Genomic DNA, 25,923 nt, shown 5'->3' on the forward strand with positions numbered 1-25,923 from the left:
GGAGCCGGCCCTGCTGACTCCTATGGAAAGGCACCTGTTAACCATAAATATTGTGGTAAATTGGAATGGTCTCTGCACATTATCTCTTGAATTGAAATATTTTGGCATCTGCCTCTCCCCTTTTAAGTTGGTGCTGAGGTGGAGTGAATGTCTTCATGGCAAAATTGGTACCTTTTATATTGTGAAAAGATGGCATGGGCCTCAAGAATGGTCAGGATCACCTGTGTCAATATTTGGGGTGAAAAAGAGGAACTATAGTTTATCAGTTTGTGATGGGTGCAGTCTGTATACAGCTATACCAGTTCCCAGTTTGCTTTTCTGGTAAGGTATGGAACTAGAGAGTCATTCTGGCTTCTATGTAGCAGGGAATTGATAATGTTGAGTATGGTGCAAGAGGCATTTGAGGCCTCTTTTCACAAGTGATTTCTGAAGCAAGTTCTGCTTCCTTATGTCTCAGTCCATTCTGTCCTTCAAGTTGCTCTGGCGTAGGATTTAGCCTAGCAAAAAAGTATTGTAAAAGGAAATCTGAATCTGGGTTAGCCTCCCTGCTTGATTTAAGAATGTATTGAATTACATATAGAAGGAAAATGGCTCTAAGGAGACCCTGTAACAAAAAACGTTTGAATCTGAAATCTAAGACCAAAAAACCTACCTAATTCACTACATCTTCAGAGCATAGAGAACTGGGTACTGTGATGTTTAAACACTCATATTGTGTATGGAGGGCTTTCTGAACTACAGTGCTTCTCTGAACAGAAAGTACTCACTTCCTTGCAGTTTAGATGTTCAATCTTCATACCAGTTTAAAAAAAAAATTCTGGACCCACTGAGAGCACATGATGAAACTGTTCCATCCCCAGTAAACTGGAATGCTCTCCTTTTATATTAGATTCATTCTTTCCTATGTCTCTTATCATTGAGGTGCTTGGGTCAGCCTAGATCAAAAATGTGCATTTTTTTTCTCTGCTCTTTAATCCTCTTTCCATCAAACATGCTTGAGAAGAGAGGGGGGCAGGAAAATGCCTACAACCACCAGATTGGGCGTGGTAACTGATTTCCAACGGTCCAGCTGTGCATGCTCTGGGGGAGGAATTTTTAGGCACAAAGTTTAGAGGGTGGAGCTGTTCCTGACTTCAGGAGGGAGGTCTGCCTGGAAATCAGTGTCCGTGAGTCTCTGCAGAGTGTTTGCAGTCTATGTGTGTCTGCGTACCCATATGAAGGGATTTGTGATCTGACTGGACAAAGTTTCATTATACTAGTGAAATTTCCAAGCCTTTTCTACTTTGAAGAGTTTTTAAGAATTCCTTCTGACACTCTCTTCCTGGAGGAAGAAATGCCCCATCACAGCATTCTTTGCCTGGTCCTGCTGATGCTCGCTGGAGTTGTGGTCCCTGCTGTTCTAACAGGTAAGCATCTTTGTTTGGATTTACAGTTCCAAAGCACAGGGAATCTGTTGCTTATTAACCACCTCCTCTCCCTTTCCCCACATCTCTTCACTCTTCCCAAAAGATTTTCACAAGTAACTAGAGAGAAAGTACCGCCCCCCGCCCCATAGTTCAGTAAGTCATCTTTGGAATTCAAGTAGCTAGTACAGGGGAAGGGTTTGATCTGCAGCTTGAGATAGTGAATTCTGTCATATCTCTTTAAAACGACTACAGGCCTAGTCTCAAAATAAGAATTACTGAGAGTTTGGATTGCAATGAGCAGTTATCTCTGTAGCTGAGAGGAAGAGTTGTATGCTCTGAATCTTAGCAGAATTAAGTTAAAATCATGCTTCAGTTCCTTTCATTGGGTTACTACTTTCACACAGCTTGGACAATGATAATAGATGAACCAGTTTCTGGTTATTCATTTTCTGTCTCCCATGCACAGGTACAATGTTGCAATGTTTGGGATGCAAATAGTAGAGGAATTTTTAAAAGGACAAGCTAAATAGGTGGGTTTACGTTGAGTTTTTCCTTCAAACTGTATATAGTCTTAAGAACTGGGGTGGGAATGTACTGAACTGTGACTGAGGTTCAGTAAAGCTTGGTGAGGCCCAAAAACAAAGCAAAAAGGGTACGGAGGGAGGAGAATAATCAGCAGGACTTGTGCTTGCTCTCTAAGGCCCCATCTTGAATGGGACTGTTGCAAGCAAGTTTTCAATGGCCATCTCACATGGTTTCAGTGCAGTTACACTGGGCAGTGCATACTAAGGTCATAGCCCTGTTCCACCAATTTAAGAATTGTTCTAAAGATTGTCTAGTCTTGAATGATTTTTATGAACAAAGAAACAATGTTATGCCCACAGTCCCCTCCACATGGGCTGGCCTCAGTGTATTGCGACCATGTTACGGAACTGCTTCTCCTAATAGACCTCCCTCTCTAAGTGTAGATGAGACTGTGTTGGAACATCAAAGTGGATGGTTCGGAGCAAGGTAAGAGGCAACTGTCTGATTAAACACACTGCTAAGCATTTATCTTGTTTTCCAAACATTGGAGGCCTTGGAGCTACACTGGCTTGCGATGTACACTGCAAATTTGTTTCTGCACAATTCATTTTGGCATTTTGCATAGAAGGATTGTTCTGACCATCTGCCTGGCAAATTGCTGTACAGTAGATCTAACCTTTTGTGTTTGGGGAATTTCACACAAGAACTTTAATCCGGTAGAATATCAAACCACAATGTCTATAGAGGCAAGTGAAGAATAAATGTATCTGATATTTATTTCATGAAAAGATCTTGGCTGCTAGGAACTCTTTTTAAATAACTAAGAAATACAGCATCTAAATTATGACTGCAACCCCGAGTGTTCTGATAAGATGATTTATATACGTAGCATACTAACCTTTAGAATCCTAAATTCCAGTTGGTAATTAAATTACAACAGGAGCTGATCTCTTCCCCCAAAGAATAGTTAAGCTTGTTAGAATCTACCCTGCCAAGCAAGTGCATGTTATTTTTCAGTGGTGCCTTAAACTGCATTCTCACTGAGCTAGAACCTCACATGGACACAAGAAAGCAATGTCGCTAAGTCCATACAATATATACAGGAACTCGGACTTACCATGCAGAAACTCCCATGGGAATACCAGTAGATCTGGGATAAGGAGCACGTTGTACTAACCCAACCATAATAGGGCTTTCACTTACCTGACCATCACCTACTATTATGTTACTTTCATCTTCATAGTATACTTTGCATGAAATACCCCATTTGCTTCCTCCTAGCTGACTAGAGAATGGACGATTCATCGAATGGTGCCTGTACTGCCACAGCGTGCGTTGTGTTGGTAGAATGTATCTTCTTGTAGCAGTGCGTCCTTACTTTCTCTCAAATGCATTTTCTCTTGCAGCTTTGAGTCCCCTGATGGGTTAGTTCTTTTGGTATCTAAAACTGGAGCATCAGGGAACCAGTTTGCATTAAAGATATGAAAAGCGTAAAATATTTATTCTGCAGCACTAAGCGTGAAGGGTTCTCTCTCCCTAAATCAGGTCTTTTAATGCATGGTGGAACTTTTTCTGTATTTTGTTCTATCATAAAAGGGAAGTTTCCTGCCTAGCCCCGACAGAGGTGAAGGGGTAAAGACAGTCCTCTGGTCTGCGTATGCATGCACACGGCCCCAGCCTTTTTGTAAACCAGTTTATTTAACATTCAGCCTAACCACTGCACTCTGTGCTGCTCCACACTTGAGCTCCCAGCATCACAGACTGCCCTTTGTGCTTCCTATGAAGGGCTCTTTTCATCTCTACGCTGGCCACACGCCCACTGTGGCTACCTGGGGCCGGACAGCCCACTGCTGGCCTCAGAGTTTACCCAGCCCCTGCCCTTCTGTGTTAAGGCATCTCACTTCCCATAGCAAAGCCCTCCAAAGTGTGCAAAATGAAGCCAGCCTCAGACCAGGGTGCAGATGTTGTAAATCCTGCTGGCCCAAATGTCCTCGATGACTTGTCCTCTGGTGCTATATATATATCATTTTGTTAAAGCATTGCCTTGAAAACGCTTATGGAGCATAAACCTCCATTAATTGCAAATTAGGAGATTAGCAAGACCGAGTAAAGAATCGGATTGTTTCTGAGGGTTTCCAACACCTGCATAGAGCTTGTTGCACACATGAAGGGTCAAAGGATTGGCGGTCTGGGATCAGACCACTTGCTCATCTAGTCTGACTTGATTTCCTGTAGTGGTCAATATTTCATGCTAAACAAGAAGGCAACCTCCAACCCAAAGACCTAGCCAACTGTTCTTCAGGTGCTTGCTCATGTCGATTCCAAGTACACCTCTACCCCCATATAATGCGGTCCGATATAACGCGGTAAAGCAGCGCTCCGGGGGCGGGGCTGCTTTACCTCGTTATATCTGAATTCGTGTTACCGCAAGCAGTTCCTCTGCGCCCGCCCGTTACTTTCTGTGGTCCCCCCTGCCCCAGCTCACCTCCGCTCTGTCTCTTCCCACGAGCGTGCCGCAGCTCCGCTTCTCCTCCCTCCCCGGCTTGCTGGGCCAAACAGCTGATTGGCGCAGCAAGCCTGGAAAGGAGGGAGGGAAGGAGAAGCGGAGCAGTGGCGGCGTGCTCACGGAGGAGGCGGAGACAGAGTGGAGGTGAGCTGGGGTGAGGAGCAGTTCCTCTCCCTACCCTGATATAACACAGCCTCACCTATAACACAGTGAGATTTTTTGGCTCCTGAGGACCATGTTGTATCGGGGTAGAGGTGTAGGTGTGCGCATGCTGCATGCAGTCAGAAGGTTTTTCTCCTAGTGGTTCCTGTCAGGTCGGCTGTGGAGCCCCTGGAGTTGTGCCTTCGTGGCAGTGAATATAGGTTCCTGCCAACCCCCCAGCTCTTCAGTTCCTTCTTACCACCAGTGATGATTGTTGGAGCCACGTCTCTCACTTACCTCTGCAAGCGTTGCCCCTAGTGATCGGACTTTTGATTATCCTGTAAATAGTTCATTAATTAGTGTTAGTCTTAGTAAGTTACTTAGTTAGATAGAAATGGGGGGCTTTTCCCCCAGCCCAATTCCCTCACCTCTCAGGGTTTGGGGCATACCTCAATCTCAAGGCTTTAAGCTGTGCAGGACCTTCCACAAACCCATGCCAATGGGTGACCCCGCCGGCTGAGATGAACCTCCAGCACAGCAAGGTGTGGTGCAGTCTAGAGGCAAGCCCGCAATGATGAGGCACCGCTCACCTTCTCCACAGCACTGTTCTCCAGCACCGTCCCACTCTGCACCACCGTGGTCTCTGCGTTCAAGGTCCCGGTCATCGGACTCAGGCAGAGTCCTACTATTCCAGGCACAGTTGGCACGGATCAGAGTGGCGCTGCTACAGGCAGGAGGTGGAGATTTTGTTGTGGCAGGCACAGTAGCAAGGGCCAGCACAATGGCCTTTCTGGACGGACCCAGTGGGCATCCCTCCAGGCCCAGGACACTTACTCCAGGGGCTCCCAGTCCATAATTTCAGAAGGACACATCTATTTAGCACCTCGGGACTGTCTCCTGCCTTGAGGCACTGAGATGGCTTCGGTCCAAGGCACAGACCCTGTCTGGGTCCCAGCTCCACCACCGGCACCGAGGCCACTGTCGGTGCCAAATAGCACAGCACCGAGCAGTATGCGTCCAGGGAGCCGGAGGGACAGGAGGGCCCGTTATCGCCTAGGGCTTTGTCGTCATCCTCGCCAGCTGAGGCAGTGGTCTTCATCCTCTGGGCAGCTCCCCATTGATAATAGAATACACCAGGAACTGTTGCACAGGGTAGTCCATAACATGGGGCCACAGGCCGAGGAGGTGGTTGAGTCTACAACCCTATGGTGGACATATTAACCTGAGGGGCCATCCAGGGTGGCATTGCCACTCATTAAAACGTTTCAAGCCACTACGAAAACCTTGTGGCAGACTCCTGTCTCCATTCCCCACTACAGTGAATGGAATGGAGAGGAACTATTTCGTCCCTTCTAAGGGGTACGAATCGTTATTTACTCATATGCAGTTGGGTTCGCTGGTCGTAGTGGTGCTGAATGAAAGAGAGCAGGGCCCAACTCCAAAATCCAAGGACTTGAAGAAGCTGGATCTCTTCAGCAGGAAAGTGTACTCCACTGGGGGGGGAGGGTGTCCCGCTTCGGATTTTTAACCAGCAAGCAATCCTCAGTAGATACAATTTCAAATCATGGGACTCCATGATGAAATTTAAGGAGTTGGTCCTGTCAGACTCCAGAGTGGAGTTTGCAGCCATACTAGAGAAGGGTAAGGCAGTGGCACAGATCTCCTTTGCAGGCCTCACTAGATGCAGCAGACTTGGCCACGTGAACCATGTCCTCTGCTGTAGCCATGAGGAGGAGCTCATGGCCCCAGGTGTCGGGCCTTCAACCAGAGGTCCAACAAATGATTCAGGACTTGTCCTTTAACAGCATGGGACTATTCTTGGGGCAGACAGACTCCAAGCTCCATAGCCTAAAGGTTTCTTGGGCAGCATTGAAATCATTGTGCCTGCATACTCCTGCCACCCAGCAGAAACACTTTAAGCCCAACCCCCTCTACACTTCTACCCTCCCCAGCCTATGCAGGACTTCTCCAGGAAGGACAGGAATGGCAGGTGTAAGCCTCCCCATCCACCCCCCAGTCAAGGTCAGGGCTCGGCGAGGCCGCCATCAGGCTCTAAGCTTTGAAGGCGAACCTGGGGACGATGTACCAGTCCCCTCGCTGGATCCTTCACCCAGTTTGCTGAATCATCTGTCCCGCTTCTACTGTGCTTGGTCCCAGATAACCTCAGATCGCTGGTTCCTTCGCCCTGTAGAAGTGGGATATTCTCTCCAATTCTGCTCCTCTCACCCCCCTTCCCTGTCACTCTTCAGGGACCCTTCTCATGAGCAACTCTTCATGCAGGAGGTTCAAACACTCCTTGCCATGGGAGCAGTGGAGGAGGTTCCTCAGGAGCTAAAAGACAAGGGATTCTACTTCTGGTATTTCCTAATCCCCCAAAGCCAAAGGGGACGGGGGTGTCAAACCCATCCTCGACCTGCGAGGCCTCAACAAATTCATGAAGAAGTTGAGGTTCTGCACGGTCTCTTTGACTGCCATCATCCCATCTCTGGATCCGGGAGACTGGTACGCTGCCGTCGAACTCCATGGACACGTATTTCCACATATCGATAGTTCCAGCCCACAGATGCTTTCTCAGCTTCGTAGTGAACCACAACCACTATTATCAATTTACAGTCCTCCACTTTGGCCTGTCAGCAGCCCCTCAAGATTTTACCAAGTGCATGGCAGTCGTAGCCCCCTTCCTGAAAAGAAGGCAGGTGCAGATCTTCCGTACCCTGACCACTGGCTGATCAGGGGCCGCTCCAGGGCGCAAGTGGAGCAACACGTCAACTTGATGAGATCCACCTTCGAAGGGCTGGTTCTCCTGAATGTACACACATCAACTCTATCCCCTGCTCGAAGAATAGAGTTCACTGGGGCAGTGTTGGACTCGGGTCAGGCCAGAGCCTTCCTGCCAGAGTCTCGTTTTTGGACAATGCAAGACCTCATACAAACCTTCAAGCAATACCCCACCACCACAGCGAGGAATTGCTTGAAGTTCCTTGTACATATGTGGTACAACACATGAGGCTGAGGCTCAGACCTCTCCAGGCCTGGCTGGTGTCAACTTATCAGCCAGGGCATGACAGCCTGGAAAAGGTGGTTACACTCCCACTGCCAGTTCTCAGATCTCTCCAGTGGTGGCTCAAACCACTGGTGGTATGCGTGAGGGTCCCCTTCGCTAAACCGCAAACCTCACTGGCCCTGGTCACAGATGTGTCAGCATTTGGGGTGGGGAGCTCATCTGGGAGATTTCAGGACCTGTGGTCTTTGGTCGCAAGAGGAGCTCTCGCTTCACATCAGTGTCAAAGAGCTGAGAGCGGTCCCCCTGGCAAGCCAGACCTTCCGGGCCCACTTGTGAGGGAAAGGTGCAGCAGTGATGACAGACAACATGACCGCAATGTTTTATATAAACAAGCAGGGTGGAGCTTGCTCCTCTCCCCTAAGTCAGGAAGCCGTCAAGCTGCATAGCCCACTCAATTCACCTGGAAGCATCCTATCTCCCGGGTTCTCAGAATGAGCTGGCAGACTATCTCAGCAGATCCTTCCTAACCACAAGTGGTTCATTCACCTGGACGTGGTGAACAGCATTTTCCAAAAGTGGGGGAGTTCCCCAAATCGACCTGTTCCCCACAAAAAGCAAGAGGAAATGAATTTATCCCGACAATACCCTAGTGTTGTCAGGAAGTACGTTATCACCTCCTTCAGATGGGGGAGGATGGGGCACAGAAACTAAGTCACAATGCACGTGGGAGAGAGTCTGTTGGTCTCTGTGGTGGCCGACCCCCAGCAATGGACAGAAGTCAAACAGCCATGCTGTTAGCTCTGTCAGGCACTTTTGATACTGTGGATCTTGAGGTTTATTAGACATGCCTGCAGGGGCCCTAGTGCCTCTGTTAGGGAAAGATCCTATATTTGGTTATCCTCAAGGGCTGTGGTTTGGAGGATCCATCTCCTCACCCCATCCGATCGCTGTGTGAGAGGCATGGCTGTAGTGTCACACATGCTGATCATACTCAGCCCTACCTTTCGCACTGAACCTGGACACTGATACTTCCTAACCTTCATAGTGCCTGTCAGAGTGAAGACTCTAAATGGGAGCATAGCTTCCTTAAGTTCAGACCTGGTAAAATGCAGGTGTGGCGAGGGGTAGGTAAGGGCTGAATGCTCTTGGGAGCATAAGCCATACTCACTAAAGAGGTATGGTTACCCCAGTATTCTCGAGGTCAGATGCACTGAGAAGCACCTAGCTAAAGACCAAGTGTATTGATCCCTGAGAAGTATGCATATTTCCGTGCAACCTCACTTTAAATGCCAGGGCTTTTGGGAAATGAGGCTAACGAGTCATTACGTACATGGCTGTGTTTAGCTACCTTCATGATTCAGAACCCTCAGCTAATCCAGGTTCCTTCCTTTCACTATGCAGCCCAGATGGTGGTTAGCAGATGATGTGCCTAGGGAGAGCACACAATACCGAGAGATCTTCCCAAGTGAAGGCTGACTTGGATCCCCACCAAATACAGTCATGGCCACTTGGCCATTCATAAGGAGGTGACATTTTTTTATTCAGGTAATAGTTATACCATTTTAAGGCTTAATACTTAGACTTTCCTACCAATACTGCCCAAGTATGTTGTATTACATTCACCTTCCTGGTAGAGGGTAAACTGCATTTAAACCCAATCAGTCCTTCCACATGGTGGCTTGAGAAGTGGATTAGTATAGTGTGGGTTCTTGTCAGGTGATTTTATGGAAAAGCGTATGCATCATGCCAAATTCTCTTACAACCCCAATGAAATGCCTGGGGCTTCAGGCACCAGGTCCCATTGTCTGGTTTCAATGGGGTTACATGGAGTGTAACAGAGAAATGTCTCCCATAAAGTAACATTCACCCCTTCATAGAGGACTGTGCATCACTTAAACCCTATTTTGCTGGCCCCTCAGCAGATCGATGGATTTCACCCATAGAGAATAAACTGTCCTGAACTATTTGATGCAAGGTTGTGTTTCTAATGGGGATTTCTAATGACCATACAGACCACAAGACTGATGCTTAAGTAGTTAATACGTATTGCCAGAACCCAGAGAAGACTACAGGCTTACTAAGAGGTACAGTTCGGATGTATTTTTATGCAATACTTGGATGCCTAAAAAGACATACCCTGCCCACTCTAAGCCTTTTTCATAAATGGTTTGCATCCCTTGCAGTTTTTAAGGCATTTGTTTTACTTCACAGATATAAAGAATATATTTGGGATTTGTACAATGCCTGGCACACAAGGTTGCCAATTTTGGTTGGATGTATTCCTGGAGATTTCATCACATGACATAATCTTTAATTCAAGATTGATTTTTAATTTCTGGAGACTCCAGGGCAATCCTGGGGGGTTGGCAACATAGTGGCACAATGGGGCCCTGATGCAGGATTGTACAGCAGTAGCATATACGAGCCCTACGTAACTACTAATAATCTTCCATGAATGTTGGTGGCATTCTTGTGTTAAAATAGTGAGCTGAGGACTTGACTTAAGGTATTTTTCTGCAGAGTAGCAACCAAAACTTCCTTTTTACACATTTAGTTCCACATGTGACATCAGATCCTCTACTACTTAAGTTGTATCATTAGTTTGCGGCTTCACAATGTCAACTACATAGCTAGAAAAGCATGTAACTTAAAAGGCTCTGTCGAGTGTGTGCACTGCAGAGAGACTAGGGCCATGGCTACACTTGCAAATTTGCAGCGCTGCAGCAGGGTGTGAAAACACACCCTCTCCGCAAAGCGCCAGTGTGGTCAAAGCCCCAGCGCTGGGACCGCGGCTCCCAGCGCTGTCCGTTATTCCCCACAGGGAGGTGGAGTACGGACAGCGCTGGGAGAGCTTTCTCCCAGCGCTGGCGCTTTGACTACACTTAGCGCTTCAAAGCGCTGCCGCGGCAGCGCTTTGAAGTGCAAGTGTAGCCATAGCCTAATAGAGATCCTATTTTCTCCTTTGGTTCTTGGAATCTGGATACACTTTATTGTAAACATCAATTTCATTGACTTCAGACCCAACCCAACACAAAGTCAGCATGTTTGGGGGGTTATAAAAGAAGTGAACCTAAAATGCTGTTTAAATATTGCTAGCTAAGGGCCTGCTTGCCTTGGCTAAAGCCAGAACATCCAGTGTTAACTCAAACAGCAGGTAACAGTGTAAAAGTGAATAGAATCTGAGTAATGGCCACTTCTCATTTCTGTGTGGCAAATGAGTGTAGAGACACATGGGGCTGGATTTTTCAGTCTTATTTCAGAAGAGTGGGAACAGGGTGCATCTGAAGACATGGCTGTTAGTCAGGAGGGAAAAAGTGAGGGCAAGTCATGGAAAGCAGACTGCTAGTTTAACACACGCGGTTAGTACTTTGCTCGGGAGGGATAAACTTGGCAGCGTTCTCTCTTGCTTCTGACTTAGGCTATGTCTACACTACGCAAGGCTGTGTTGCTACAGTGAAGCCGCTGTTTGTCGGTTCTCCTGCCGACAAAATCATCCAATCCCTATGAGCAGCGTTAGTGTTGTTAGCAGGAGAACGCTCCTGACGACAAAGAGCTGTTCACACCAGCACTTGTTGTCAGCAGAGCTTTTGTCTTTTGTGGGGATGTTTTTTGAACACCTCTGAAAGACACGTTTTGTCGTTCAGTTGCCAGTGTAGACGTAGCCTTAGTTTCCTTTCTTGTGTTGATTAGTGCAGGAGTCTCAGATAATTGCATAATCCTATGGCATCTTATCTCAGAGTAGGCAGTTAAGGATGATATGTTAAGCAGTTCAAAGTGGGGGTAGGTCTGTCAGACTCTTGATGTGTCTCTGACATGACTACTTAAGTTCCTGTGTGTGTAGGTTTTCGTATATGCTCTAAACTGACAAGTATTGTTAGTGTCGCTCCAAAACAGGCTGCAAAGAGGTTGCATTTTTCTTTAGTAATTAAAGCTCTATTAGAGTGAAACCACAAGAGTTCAAGGCAGAAAAATCATGTAACATGCACTGTCCTGGTCTTGTAGGTGAACTGAAAGTGTATTTAATCAGAGGGGGAAATTAACAAACTGTTAATCCAGAATCTTTCAGATTATATCAAGGCTTAAAAATCACTAGAGGGTGTAAAAGTGCTTTAAAACCAGAGTCAGAATCTGTTCTTCCTTCACTTATTTAGCACTGAGTTTTGTGCAAGTCCTGCAGCGGTGAAGATCCTTAGTGCAATGAATGCAGTTCCCAACAATGTTCCGTGTGTTAAAGATGCCATCAGTGGCCACAGGAGAGACGAGACATGTAGCACCGGGTTCTGGTCTGACTATATAAAGAACCTTTCTATTACCCTGTTAGAGTATCTTGCATCAGAAAAAATAAACTCTCAAACAATCATTTTCAGAACATTCCCAACGGCTGAGCATGGCCCTGAGGAATGGTGTTTGCTCCAAGCAATGAGCCCATTATCTTTGCTAACATTTTAGCACCTGATCAGACAGGAGTACGTACTGCTATATTGGCTTGAGTTCTCATGTAATCAAATCATTCTCTCTCTTGGAGCCACTTGTCTTTGCCAGCCAGTACTGCCTCCAGTGTTAGTACTGGCGCTTGTTGTGTTGACACAGTGAGTGAGGTCATGACTTGGACAGTTCCCCCATGCAACCAAGCAGTTTAGAAATGGGGATCAAAAGTTTCATACACATGGGTCTGTTCTGAAACCAATAGGCTAGTAGTGCCAGTGGCTAATTTAAATAGTCACAACTCTGTTTTGCACTTTTACCTGCTGACTTGACTAAACGCTATCACTAAATTTCTCCTTCCTCTTGATTTGTGTCTTGGTAGCTGAAACCCCAGGCTCTATAACAGGGGTAGCCAAACATACTGATCCTCCAAGCTGCATGTGATAATCTTCAGGCACCTCCTGTGGGACTGAAGCTCCTAGACCCCCTCCCCACTGGGCAGAAGCCCCTAGCCCCACCACCCTGAGCTCCCCCTCTCCCCCCCCCCCCGAGTCTGATAGGAGAATGGGGAGGCGTGGGGGGTTCCGCGAGCTGTACTTTAACAGTAAAAGAGCCACATGTGGCTTGTGAGCTGCAGTTTGGTCACCCCTGCTCTATAATGAGGCATGTGTGTAAGTGTAATCAGTTCAGGCAATGTGTCAGTAGATGGTGACCAAGACTATGTAGCGTTGTTAATTGGTTTTGTACCGAGCCTGTGAATGCTTCGGGTGCGTAGCTTTGACAGATAACACTGGGTTCCCCTCCTCCATACATTGCCTGTAATTTGCATAAAAGTGCAACCTACTTAAAGTTGGAAGGATTAGATTTTTTTATTTTTTCAATTTCACTGTGTATGCACAAACCAATGAAAATGTGGTTCTAGACCAGTGATTTTCAACCTTTTTTTTTTTATTTGCAGACCCTTAAAAAATTTCAAATTAAGGTGTGGACCCCTTTGGAAATTTTAGCCATAGTCTGTGGACCCCCAGGGGTCTACATGGAGCACAGGTTGAAAACCACTGTTCTCGACAGCCCAGCTCTGCTCCCAGCATGCCCAAGCCCCAGCCCAGAGAACTCACTGTTTCTGGCTGGCTTCTGTTTTGTGGAACCTTGAAACACACAGATGTCTGAGCAGAAGCCTAGAATGAATCTCTCAACTCAGCCCAATACAGAGTTTAGTTTATCACTGTTTATAGCATGCACCTAATTAGAGAGTCTCTGGGTGCATGTACCTTAACTTGCATATCACATGACAGCCAACCCTCACCACTCTGCCACATTAGGGTGACCAGATGTCCTGATAAAATTGGGAATGTCCCGATTTTGAGGAGTTTGTCCCGTGTCCCGACCAGAGTACGGTCGGGATGCCATTTGTCCCGATATTTTGTTTCCTGGTCTTCAACGGCAATTCAGCAGAGAGTCCTTCAGTTTCCCCATAACATCTGGTCACCCTATGCCACGTGGGGCTGCAATGAGACCTGCCAGTGTTTAGTGAGCACGCAAGATGCTGTCATTCTTTAACTGAATCCCCAGAGAGCAGTTGCCCTGGGGGTGGCCTAGATTTTCTCAGCCCAGGAAGCTGAGCTGTTCTGGATCCACGGCCTAGATTTTCTCAGCCTAGATACCCAGAGTGTCAGTTGAGATGTCCCTGGCCTTGGCTGCTCTGCTAGATTTTCCATCCCAGTGCGACATTCCCAGTGGTTTCAGCAGGGACCTGTGGAATGTCTCCATTTCTCACTGGGGCCTCTGAGTTGTCCCACCTGAACAAAATGAGCATTGATACAGACTTCTGGGCCAGCCACATGTAAACAGGAAAGCCCTTCTCAGTCCCAGCCGACCCTGCTGGGGAAAGAAATAACAGGATGTGAATTGCAGCCTCAAACAGAATGCAGTTTCTTTCACTCTTCTCCCTGGGCAGCCCCAACGGGCGCCATCTGGGGAGGGTTCAAGTCTCTGAATGCTCCAGTCTGCCATGGTTCCAGGGGATGTATCCCATCCAAACAGCTGCTGCTGCTGGCAGGAGGCTTCTGACTCCCTCTGCAGAGCTAACTGTGTTCAGGCAGAGGACTTAGGTGTGCAAAGGCCCTGTCAGCACTTAGACCTTGATCGCTTCTGGGAGGGGAAAATGGCCAGAAGCTGAACAGCCCTGGGCTAATGTGCTTTGCTTTCATTTTCCGAGTTGCAGTGAGTTGTAAATGCATCCAAGCACAGAGATGATCAGTCGCTCGGTACAAACAATTGTCCTGATCATTGCTGAGATATGTGGCGCTTGTTTCCCTGCTAGGAAAAATCACCATTGGGAAAACTTCCTTGTAGGCTTAGACTTGGTGTTTATGGTTTCTCGTGTTTATACCCAGCTTTGTGTTTGGTGGAGAGGATGCAGCAACAGCACTGGATCAGCGCAAGGGCCTGGAACAAACAGGGTTTTATTCTAGTCAGTGTCCCAGCAGGAGGCTGCTCTAGCCCCCTCTCGCTAACCCATGTTGCTGCAAGGATCTGTGTGAAATGAAAATTATCTAGTGGAAACTATCATAGGAGCAGGCTCTCCTTAACCCTGACAGGCAGCCCCTTCTTTGGCTTAGGCTTTGTTCACCCTGTGACATTGCACTCCATATGATGTTATGAAAATATGCTAATGAGTGTGAATATAATGTAACTGGAATATGCTTCATTCAAAGGGTCTCTTGTAAGGTATCATTACAAAGCTTATCAACTGTGTGTTCATCCTATTTATATGAATCAGGGGCAGCTCCAGGCACCAGCACGCCAAGCGCGTGCCTGGGGCGGCAAGCCGCAGGGGGGCTGCCTTTGGGACCTCCTGCAGGCAAGCCGCTGAGGGCAGCCTGCCTGCCGTGCTTGGGGCAGCAAAATACCTAGAGCCGCCCCTGGAATGAATGTATCTTTTTTTTTTTTTTTAATCTGAAGCTAGAAATATGAAGTATAACTCTGAGGTCCTATTGTAATTATGCAAAGTGTGGGCCATTAATGGTGGCTTGGAATCTTTATGGCTCCCAAATTGGTTGTAAATGGCTCTGTTTACTTGCAAGTCTTCCTGTATACCTGTGTGCTGGAAAAGGGTAATGAAGTCTTACAGTGACATGTGATCATGTCACCTGAACTGGAATCCATCTTTAACCTGGTGCTTTTCCATTTAGAAGGAGGGGTGGGAACCCAGAGAGGGACAAGGGATTCCCGCCTTGTGCCAAAGCTATAAAAGGGGGTGGAACAGAACAAAGGGGGCTGCAGTCATGAGAAATCCCCTAGCTACACCTGAGCTGGAACAAGGACTGTACCGGGGAAAGGACTAGGCCCAGACTAGAAGGAGGCTAGTCTGTCAAAGACACTTATTGGAACATCTCTGAGAATGAGATTTACCTGCATTGTTTCCTACGGTATTAGGCTTAGACTTGCGTGTTTTATTTTATTTTGTTTGGTAATTTACTTTGTTCTGTCTGTCTATTACTTGGAACCACTTAAATCCTACTTTCTGTATTTAATGAAATCACTTTTTACTTATTAATTAACCCAGAGTAAGTATTAATACCTGGAGGGTGGTGGTGGGGAACAGCTGTGCATATCTCTCTATCAGTGTTATAGAGGGCAAACAATTTGAGTTTATACAGGGTAAAACGGATTTATTTGGGGTTTGGACCCCTTTGGGATCTGGGTATCTGAGTGCTGGAGACAGGAGCACTTCTTAAGCTGTTTTCAGTTAAGCCTGCAGCTCGTGCGGGACGTGGTTCAGACTTGGATCTGTGTTTGCAGCAAGCAAGAGCGTCTGGCTCATTGGAAAATGGGCTCAGAGGTAGTCTAGGCACATCAGGTGGCAGCAGGGCCGCTCAGAGGATTCAGGGGGCCTGGGGTCTTGGGCAGCGGGGGGCTCCCGCTTCGGCGGTAATTCGGTGGCGGGGGGGTCCTTCCGCTCTGGGACCCGCCGCCGAAGTGTCCCAAAGACCCGCGGCGGGGCCCCCCCAGCCGCCGAATTACTGCCGAAGCAGGACCCGCTGCTGAAGTGCCGCGTCTTCGGCAGGAATTCGGCAGCGGGGGGTCCTTAAGACCTGGAGTGGAAGAAGCTCCGGAGGCCTGGGCCTCGTGAGAGTTTTCTGGGGCTCCCCGGAGCGAGTGAAGGACCCCGCTCCAGGGGCCCTGGAAAACTCTCGGGTGGGCCCCTGTGGGGCCCGGGGCAAATTGCCCCACTTGCTCCCCCCGGGGGCCCTGGGTGGCAGTCCCAAAAGGGTTTCTGTGATCCAACCCGTCAGACACCCCCAGCATTAGTCACAGCAGGTTTCTTCCTGCTCACCCCCACTTACATCCTAGCAGATGGGTTTTTCCCCCACAATGTACACCTTATGGCAGCCGCCTTTCCGCTCATTCACCAGCTCTGATTCCAGCACCTAGAGTCAAATCCTGGCCCCACTGAATCAATGGGGTTTTGCTACTAAAGTCAATGGGACCAGGATGTCACCCCTAGTCTCTAGTGCTTTTCATAGACTCCTAGAAATGTCAGGCTGGAAGGCACATCAAGAGGCCATCAAGTCCAGCCCCCTGCGCTGAGGCAGGATCAGTGAACTTAGATCAGCCCTGATGGGTGTTTGTCCAACCTGTTCTTCAAAACCTCCAATGACAGGGATTCCACAACCTCCCTTGGAAGCTTATTCCAGAGTTTAACTACCCTTAGAGTTAGAGAGTTTTTTCCAAATATATAACCTCAATCTCTCTTGCTGCAGATTAAGCCCATTGCTTCAGTGGACATGGAGAACAGTTAATCACCATCCTCTTTGTATCAGCCTTTAACATATTGGAAGACTGTTATCAGATCCCCACTCAGTCTTCTTTTCTCAAGACTAAATATGCCCAGTTTTTTTAACCTTTCCTTATAGGTCAGGTTTTTCTAAACCTTTTATAATTTTTATTGCTCTCCTCTGGATTCTCTCCAATTTATCCACATCTTTCCCAAAGTGTGGTGCTCAGAACTCCAGCGGAGGCCTCCCCACTGCTGAGTAGAAAAGGACAGTTACCTCCCATGTGTCCCGACAGTACTCCTGTTAATACACCCCAGAATTATATTAGCTCTTTTTGCAACTGCAATCACGTTGTTGACTTCTGTTCAATTTCTGATCCACTGCAACCCCCAGATCATTGTCAGCAGTACAACGATCTAGCCAATTATTCCCCATTTGGTAGTTGTGCATTTGATTTTTTTCCTTTCTAAATGTCATACTTTGTAATTGTCTTTACTGAATTTCATCTTGTGGATTTCAGACCAATTCTCCAATTTGTTATGCGTGTCTTGAATTCTAACGCTGTTCTCCAAAGTGCTTGCAACCCTTCCCCGGCATGATGGTCTGCACAGTGCAACCCTGAGAGGGGCAAAGAAAGTGCCCTCATTAAATGGGGCTTTTCTTGCACCTCTCGTGTATGTGGTTTAATTAGACATTTGGAAGGGGTATTTTTCTGTTCTGGGATCCTGGAGGCCCCAGGTCCATCTGCAGGCTAGGTTGCCATGTAGTATGACTCAGCTGAGGTCATTTACATATGACATCAGCGTCACTGCCTCAGCCATGCCATAGGGGAGGGAATCTTTAGCTGCAGAAAGGCCAGAGCTGAGAGCCATTTAGATGGTGGTGGTGGGGATTAAGGCTCAGCGCCTCCTGCCTCCCCCCCAGCAAACACTGGCAATTGTGAGCGGCTCTAACATGTTTCCGAGCAGAGGGCAGTGGTGAGACAGGCTGGCCAGTACAGGCTGTAAGTTGAGACTGTGCCTGCAGACAGGAATCCCAGCAAACAATTGTCAGTAGCCCAGTGCTATAGAGGCATCGGTGGTTGATTGGGGAGTAATTGGGGTATATGCTTGTTCCAGCAGAGTATCCCCAAGGACCTGCCCCCACACTGTGGAACGAGCCGCCGGAGCTGCCATCGGGAGAGGGCCCCTTTGATGCCGCCACCACCACGGGCCGCTTCTCGGACTCTACAGGCTTCCCCCCGTACACCTCGGAGTATGAGCCTGAGGACACCACCCACCTGCACCGTCTGGATGATAACGGTACGTAGGAGTCTCCCAGGCAGCACCCTGCACCATCCTCGGTTAGAACTGTCCAGCCCACAGCCATCACCTGCACACCCGAGCCCTTCTGTTTGGAGCAAATGTTACCATGGTTTAGGAGAAAATCCATAAGGTATTGCTGAGAACTCCCTGTTATCTGTGCTCTCCAGGGAAAGGGGAAATGAATGCTGGCCGTATAAGCCATTCTGTTCTTTATCGCTTGTTTAGCACCATAGATATACATGACACTCCTAGGCTTGCCAACTTTCTAATTATACAAAACTGAACACCCTAGCCCCGCCCCTTCCCCAAGGCCCACCCCTGTGCACTACATTCCCCCTCCCTCACCCTCATTCACTTCACTGGGCTGGGGCAGGGGGTTGAGGTGCAGAAGGGGGTGAAGGCTCTGGGTGGGGTTGGGGATGAGGGGTTTGGGGTGCAGGAGGGGCTGAGGAATTTGGAGTGTGGGAGGGGGCTGGGGGTTGAGGCAGGAGGTTGGGGTTCAGGAAGGGGTACAGGCTGGGGCAGGGAGTTGGGGCTCATGGTTGGGTGTGGGCTTACCTCGGGCGGCTCCCAGTCAGCGGCACAGGGGCTAAGGCAGGCTCCTTACCAGCCCCAGAAGCAGTCAGCAGGTCCAGTTCCTAGGCACGGCACACTGCACTTGCCCGCAGGCACCGCTCCCTCCCCCTCCCCCCGGTGCTCGGGGCAGGGGCAGATTGTGGAAACTCACCACCACCACGCCTAGGAGCTGGACCTGCTGGCTGCTTCCAGGGAGCAGCGCAGAGCCAGGACAGGTAGGGAGCCTGCCTTAGCTGTGCAGCACCACCGGATGTTTAATGGCCCATAGGCACTACCCAAAACAAGGATGGATTCCCTGCCCCAAAATCTATTTAACCTACTAGGGTTAGCAGTGAGAGGACCTAGAGAAGGAAATCAACCAGACTCTGGAATCCTGCAGGGTCATTGTGTCCCATCACAGCACTTCCTGTCCCCCCAGGCTGCACTCTCTAATAAACTAGCCCAATCCAGGAGTTCCAAGCCGTTCAGATGTTTCACACCCTTACAAAGTCCCTGGGTTTATATTGTGCTTTGCTGAATCTTCTTCGTTCTTCTGTGTAACAAGAACGATGTCTGTGGTAATGGAAAATCCAAATGAGTCTGTCCTCATCATTAACTAATTGTGTGAAAACTGCATGCATTGCCTCCTATGCTCTTTCGCCTTGAACGTTATTTCCTTGGGACTGTGCTCCTCTGATACAGCGCAAGATAGGAGCCTAATGGAATTTCTGTTTATTCCTATCCCAACTCCCTGTGCATGTCCTGTATTAGCCTTCTCTGCCCCTCCCCATCGTGTTCCTGCTTTTGGTGCAAGAGCTTTCTGCTGTGCAGCTCCTTCCCTCCGGAAAGCTGCGCTGTCTCACTCCAGCTCCATGCTCTAGCTATGTTCAAATCATGTCTGTAAACTTCTTTTCCCCCACTGCTTGTGTCTCTTCGTTGTTCTCGTCTCCTCTCACTCTGTGTTCCTGTTGTTTCCCTCTGTAAGTAATTCTGGGCTCGTTTGTCTGAGTGATCCTATCCACGCCACAGCTGTAACATGGGGCCATGCAGAGACGGTTTCCCCGTTAGCCCACAAGAATAATCAAAGTTCTTTCTCATGGCAGGACTGAAGTGCCACTTTCCCAACTGTCTTCTAAAGTCTGTAGTGAGTTAACTTTGAAGGTGGAGGGAGGTTTAAAATACGACACACAGGAAGGGTCAATTGGCTAGCAGTGCCCTTTGCCACTGTGCTAAAGACCTGTGCTGACAGACAGTCAGTTATCTGATCAGAGACCTGCTTGATAGTGACAGTTCCCTGAGTTGCTGCCATGTGACACAAGGAAATTGCATTCAGTGATTGTGTTGAGGTGACAGCATTGCTGCCATATGAACTTCTTGACTGGGAGAGATGGGCAGCTAAGCAGCTGTGACACCCCTGGGTATAGTTCCGTGGCTGGGCTGTGTCAATCATCACTCATCTGAAAGCTTTGTCAGTATAAACGCAGAGACAACAAGAACCACTCAACCAGAGGGGGCCCCCCCCACACCCTGCAATTACAATGCGTGTTCCCCTGTTGGAATGAAACAAGTGCAGCTGGCAGGCCAGCTGTGAAAGGGCTTCACTGTATAGATGATTGGGACAAAGCTATGTCGATACATTGTGTGTCATGATGGGCCAAGGGAGGTAATGATGTAAAGAGACCACAAGGTCCTGGAGTTATTGGTGCCACCGTGATCACTGCTCTCCTGGGCACCTCTGTGATTGTGGCCCTGATTGTTGTCACCCTGCGAAAATTCTCCGTCTCCTGAACTCTCCCAAATGGCAGGACCATGCCGGAGACCCTCCCTGTGGCTCCAACCATCATGTGCGATCTGGCCCCAAGCAATTATCTCCTAGTGAACATGCACTCCTGAGGCTACACAGCTCCTTCCCCACCCAGGTTACTGCACTGCCTTCAAGTCTATAGCAAATGCTCAGATCCAGGCATCACTTTAAAATATGCTTCCCTCTTATCTTCCTCCCTTGCTCATTTTCACCCCACCCCAAGGCTTCCAACACTTGGTTGTCACCGGCCCAGAGCCTCTGGGATTGCTGGCAGTGGCTTTCATGAGGTTTCCAAAGGGAAGCCAGCAGCAGCACCACTGCTCCGTGGAAGTCTTGCTGCCATCCGAGGGGAGAAGGGCTGTTGTAGGGCATGGGGATGGAAGCCAGCAGCCGTAGTGTCTGCAGGGTGCTTGTGTCACTCGGGGCGTTGCAGGGGGAGGGAGGAATGGGGAAGTGGTTTTAAATGAATGTTAATGATTAGTACAGGTGGTTTGGTTTTATCCCATTTTTTCTTGGAGTTTGCTGGCGTTTGGTGGAGGAACACTCATGTTTGAAACTTGCTTTCTTCAATCAACCACTGTAAAATCCCAATAGCCCTGGCCCCGTCTGTACGTGCCGGGGCCTGCGGTGCAAGCACTGGTGGCTGAATGCGCAGTGTGGGGGCAGCTCTGCAGAATGATTGCACCAGTCATTTCCATAGTTGTACTTGGCACTGTGCATTTCCCAGGCATGTGGGATCGCGCCCGAGGGCAATGGGGGCTGAGTATTGCAGGAGTGGAAGATTCAGCCCACCTGGGTGGAGGGGAAGGGTGGAGCGTGTCCTCACTAAATACTATCTCCTGTGGCTGCCTAGAGATTAGTGGGGACGACACTGGACATTCCTGTCTCAGCCTTCCTGGTCCTGGAGCTGGGCAGTCTGCTGAGCTCCATGTGCCCAGGGATTTGTGGATACTGTTTTCCACATGCCTTTAGCTTGGAGTGACCTCCAGCTCTTTGTGCTGTTCTGAGCTTTTCTTTTCTCTCCCTGGGTTCTCTGCAGGGTCTCTGGGTCCTGGAGCTATCAGTGCCATCGTAATCGCTGCTCTCCTGGGCACGTCTGTGATTGTGGCCCTGATCGTCATCACCCTGCGAAAATTCTCTGCCTCCTGAACTGAATAAAAGCTTTTTCCTAATACGAGTGTCTTCTGCCTGTCTGTGTCTCTGGCCTACTCCATCTGCGTCTGACTGCAAAGGACCTCATTGAGGATGCACCTCAATGAGGAGTTTCAGGGCCTTTTAACAGACTTTAATGCCACCACTGCCCTCCATGTACGTTTTACTCCCACCTCAGTGGTAAATTAGAGCCCATGTGGGCTGATGCTGCAGGAGCGTCTCTGGGATGCTCGTGCTGCTCTGAGCCACAGAATTGTTCTGGTCCTTTGCTGGAAGCTGAGAGATTTGAGACTCTGTGGCACTTATGCATAGCTGCTGCCCTTGCTTCCTGCAAACAGCCACCAGAAGCAAAGCATTCACAGTGTGAGCTTTAGTATCCCTCGGCTCCTGGCAGGAGCAATCCAGGGCAGGGATGGGAGGGACTCAGGCAAGGAAACTGACTTCACCCTGCCGTTGTGGATTTTGCTTAATGGCTTTCTGATCCCCCAGCCCACCTGTTACACTCACCCCTACAAGCCATTCCCCTTCATTGTGGGGCACGAACTTTCAGATACTCTTCCTTATGCACACACTTTACTTGCTCCTGATCAATACTCAGTGGTCTGTGACGCAGGCACAACCACTACTAGGATTAGAGAGACGCGCCATCGTCGCCTCCTGACTTCTAACTATTCTGGAGTTGCAGCTACAGGATTATTGCATTCCCACTCCCTGGGTTCCCCCCCCCCCCGAATTTTCCATATATGGTTGCATGCCTGGGCTGTGATGCCTTCATATGCTGAAGTGACTGATGGCTCTCTTGCTCTCATCGTATTTCCTCCTGTTTTCAATATTATCCTCCATCTTGCAATTTAGTGCCCCTGAGGGATAGTGCCTTGTTTGAGATGCTACTAGAGAACTCTGATGTATAGCGGTGAGCAGTCAAACGTGGCAGCAGCAGCCGCTGCCTGTCAGAGATCTGAACAGGACCTTCGGTGTTTTCTATTCTCAGTATGAGACCATATCGAAAGGGCTCTCGCATCCAAAGGTGCAAGAGAGGGTGATGACAGCAGCATGAGACTAGGCAGGCAATTGCCTGAGACAATGGATGTCTCTGTTAGAAGCTGAACTCTGAGACTGTCCCACCAGCAACCGCTCTCACTGCCCATCACTTAAATAGGAACATTTATTTCCACTTACATTGCTCAGGGCTCTGGAAAATTTTGCACCCTGTGTCACACAATTAGGTTACTCTAACCTCCAGTGTAGGTGTAACTAGGTCCAACAGAAGAATGGCCCTCAGAGGTCCATTAATGACCTTTGATGGAAAAATCCCTTTTGTTGTAGGAAGCATCTGTGCTACAGCTGCGATGCCATAGCACTGTAGTATAGACATACCCTTAGTGAGGTGTTTTTTAATGGGCAGCACCTGACCCCCAGGGTAATGATTGCTGGGGCAGACTGTAGTGCTGTATGAATGTCAGATAAGCAGCAGTTGCTGTTTACTGGGAAAGGTGTTGAGTTGCTAGAAGTAAGAACTGAAATCCTCACTCCATGAAAATGGCATGGGATGGTCAATGCGAGCAGCCTCTTGCATGCACCAACACTGACCCACAGACGCTCTTGTTACTCCTGATCTACAGGTCTCTATGTCGCATGTGAATGGTGTGACTTGTTATGTGGCCATCTGTCAGCTGAGCTAAGCAGTCTAACTTCTTAAACCTAGGCCATCAAACAACTGTCAACTGGTATTAACTGTCCCTGGTGCCTGGATCCAGATGTGAACCAGCACTTGACCTGAAAGGCTCAGTATTGCTTTAGGTCTTTACTGCTTCCACTCACGAACATGTTCATGAGGCTGGGACAGAGCTAGGAAGGGGAACGGAACTGACTCCATTCTGGCTATGCGCTGAGTCACATGAGCATGATGGGGGAGGAAAATGGTGGTGATGGTCACAGTCTGGATGAGAAAATGAAAAACGCAAACAGGGCCAGGCTTTGGAAGTTGCTGGCACAGTCAGCTGTATTTTCACCACAAGAAAAACAACAACAACAAGAGTTCTTTTCAGTCCACTCAGGCAGCCTGATAATGACCTGGGATCTCAAACCTGCACTCACGTTTCACAGACTGAGCCCATCGATAGCATTAGACCACCTGAAACTGACACATCTTGGACTGTGTGTCTGGAATGGAGGAGGTTAAAAATGTACATAGAACAAACCTGATTCAGTGGCTGAATAGAATGTACCAAGTGTGACAGTCAAGAGTCCCAAAAACCACTATAAAGTGACATAGCTGTTGGCATAAGTCCAAGGGTTCTGAGATAGAGGGCAAAGGCCAGTGAAGGACTGGAAACCCCTCTCCTCCAAAGTTGGCCATTGAATGAGCTCAGCCAGGTAAAATTCATTGCCCCCTAGCCTAGGACAAGTAATTTTTTAATTGGTGACTACAGTATCTTCGTTTTTCATTGTAAAAATCATTTTTGTCCCAGGCATTTTTGTCCCAGCCAGGGCTAGGAAATGTTCATGACAATTTGGGCAAGGCTGAATGATCTGTAAAAGACGGTTACTCACCTGTAGTAACTGGTGTTCTTCGAGATGTGTTGCTCCTATCCATTCCATTGTAGGTGTGCGCGCCGCGCGTGCACGGTTGTTCGGAACATTTTTAGCCTAGCAACTCCGGCGGGCCGGCTGGCGCCCCCTGGAGTGGCGCCGCCATGGCGGCGCATATATACCCCAGCCGGCCCGTCCGCTCCTCAGTTCCTTCTTGCCGGCTATTCCGACAGTGGGGAAGGAGGGCGGGTCTGGAATGGATAGGAGCAACACATCTCGAAGAACACCAGTTACTACAGGTGAGTAACCGTCTTTTCTTCTTCGAGTGATTGCTCCTATCCATTCCATTGTAGGTGATTCCCAAGCCTTACCTTAGGCGGTGGGGTCGGAATGAGACGTGGCGGAGTGTAATACCGCAGAGCCGAAGGCTGCGTCGTCTCGAGATTGCTGCACCAACGCGTAGTGGGAGGCGAAGGTGTGGACAGAAGACCAGGTGGCCGCTCTACAGATGTCCTGGATGGGGACATGGGCCAGGAAAGCGGCCGATGAGGCGTGTGCCCTCGTCGAGTGTGCGGTGAGTCGGCACGGGGGTACGCGAGCAAGCTCGTAACACGTTCTGATGCAGGACGTCACCCAGGAAGAAATCCGCTGCGAGGAAACTGGCTCGCCTTTCATGCGGTCGGCTATTGCCACAAACAGCTGGGTCGAACGCCGAAAGGGCTTCGTACGGTCAATGTAGAACGCGAGTGCTCTGCGGACGTCAAGGGTATGCAGCTGTTGTTCCCGAGGCGAGGCATGCGGCTTCGGGAAGAAGACCGGGAGGAAGATCTCCTGGTTGAGATGGAAGGCCGACACCACCTTGGGGAGGAAGGCCGGATGTGGTCGTAGCTGCACCTTGTCCCCGTGAAAGACGGTATACGGGGGACCCGCCGTGAGGGCGCGGAGCTCTGAGACCCGTCTGGCGGAAGTGATTGCCACGAGGAAGGCCACCTTCCAGGTAAGGTGGAGGAGAGAGCACGTAGCGAGGGGCTCGAAAGGTGGGCCCATGAGCTGGGCGAGGACCAGGTTCAGATCCCATGTCGGAGCAGGAGGATGCACCTGCGGGTAGAGACGGTCTAGCCCTTTAAGGAATCTTGATACCATCGGGTTGGAGAACATAGAGCGACCTCCTATAGCTGGTCGAAATGCTGACAGCGCTGCCAGGTGCACCCTGAGGGACGAGATTGCAAGACCTTGACCTTTCAGGTACCAAAGGTAGTCGAGGACAGTTTGGATGGGGGCCGAGAAAGGGTTGATACCTCTCTGGTCGCACCAGAGGGCAAAGCGCTTCCACTTGGCGAGGTAAGTAGTTCGCGTTGAAGGTTTCCTGCTTTCGAGCAGAACTCGCTGCACCGCTGCGGAGCAATGTCTCTCTGCGTCGGTCAACCACTCAGGAACCAAGCTGTAAGATGTAGCGATTGTAGGTTCGGGTGACGAAGCCTGCCGAGGTCCTGGGTTATGAGGTCCGGCCACAGCGGAAGGGGAATGGGTTCCCGAACCGACAGCTCGAGCAGCAGGGTATACCAGTGCTGCCTCGGCCAGGCCGGAGCGACGAGTATGATGCGGGCGCTGTCTCTTCGGATCTTGAGTAACACTCGGTGGACAAGCGGAAACGGAGGAAACGCGTAGAGAAGAGGCTCTGTCCATGACAGGAGAAACGCATCCGAGAGGGAGCCTGGAGCTTGACCTTGGAAGGAGCAGAACCTGTGGCATTTGCGGTTGGTCCGTGAGGCAAAGAGGTCTATCTGG

The 25,923-nt window shown here is 49.1% G+C and overlaps 1 protein-coding gene across 2 annotated transcripts; it reads left to right on the plus strand.

Moving 5' to 3' along the window:
- The first annotated feature begins 1,152 nt into the window (after nt 1-1,152).
- Nucleotides 1,153-21,612, plus strand: SNORC (secondary ossification center associated regulator of chondrocyte maturation). 2 transcript variants are annotated; one of them, XM_045031131.1, is made up of 3 exons: nt 1,153-1,406; nt 17,907-18,089; nt 21,491-21,612. In XM_045031131.1, the coding sequence occupies exons 1-3, from the start codon at nt 1,334-1,336 to the stop codon at nt 21,598-21,600; spliced, it is 366 nt and encodes a 121-aa protein (XP_044887066.1). In that variant the 5' UTR covers nt 1,153-1,333; the 3' UTR covers nt 21,601-21,612. The 2 variants fall into 2 exon arrangements, with proteins under 2 accessions (XP_044887066.1, XP_044887067.1); XM_045031132.1 differs by having other exon boundaries at nt 17,910-18,089.
- Nucleotides 21,613-25,923: the final 4,311 nt, after the last annotated feature.

The sequence above is a fragment of the Mauremys mutica genome, chromosome 9, assembly GCF_020497125.1.
Source record: "Mauremys mutica isolate MM-2020 ecotype Southern chromosome 9, ASM2049712v1, whole genome shotgun sequence".
In the NCBI taxonomy this organism is placed as follows: Eukaryota; Metazoa; Chordata; order Testudines; family Geoemydidae; genus Mauremys; species Mauremys mutica.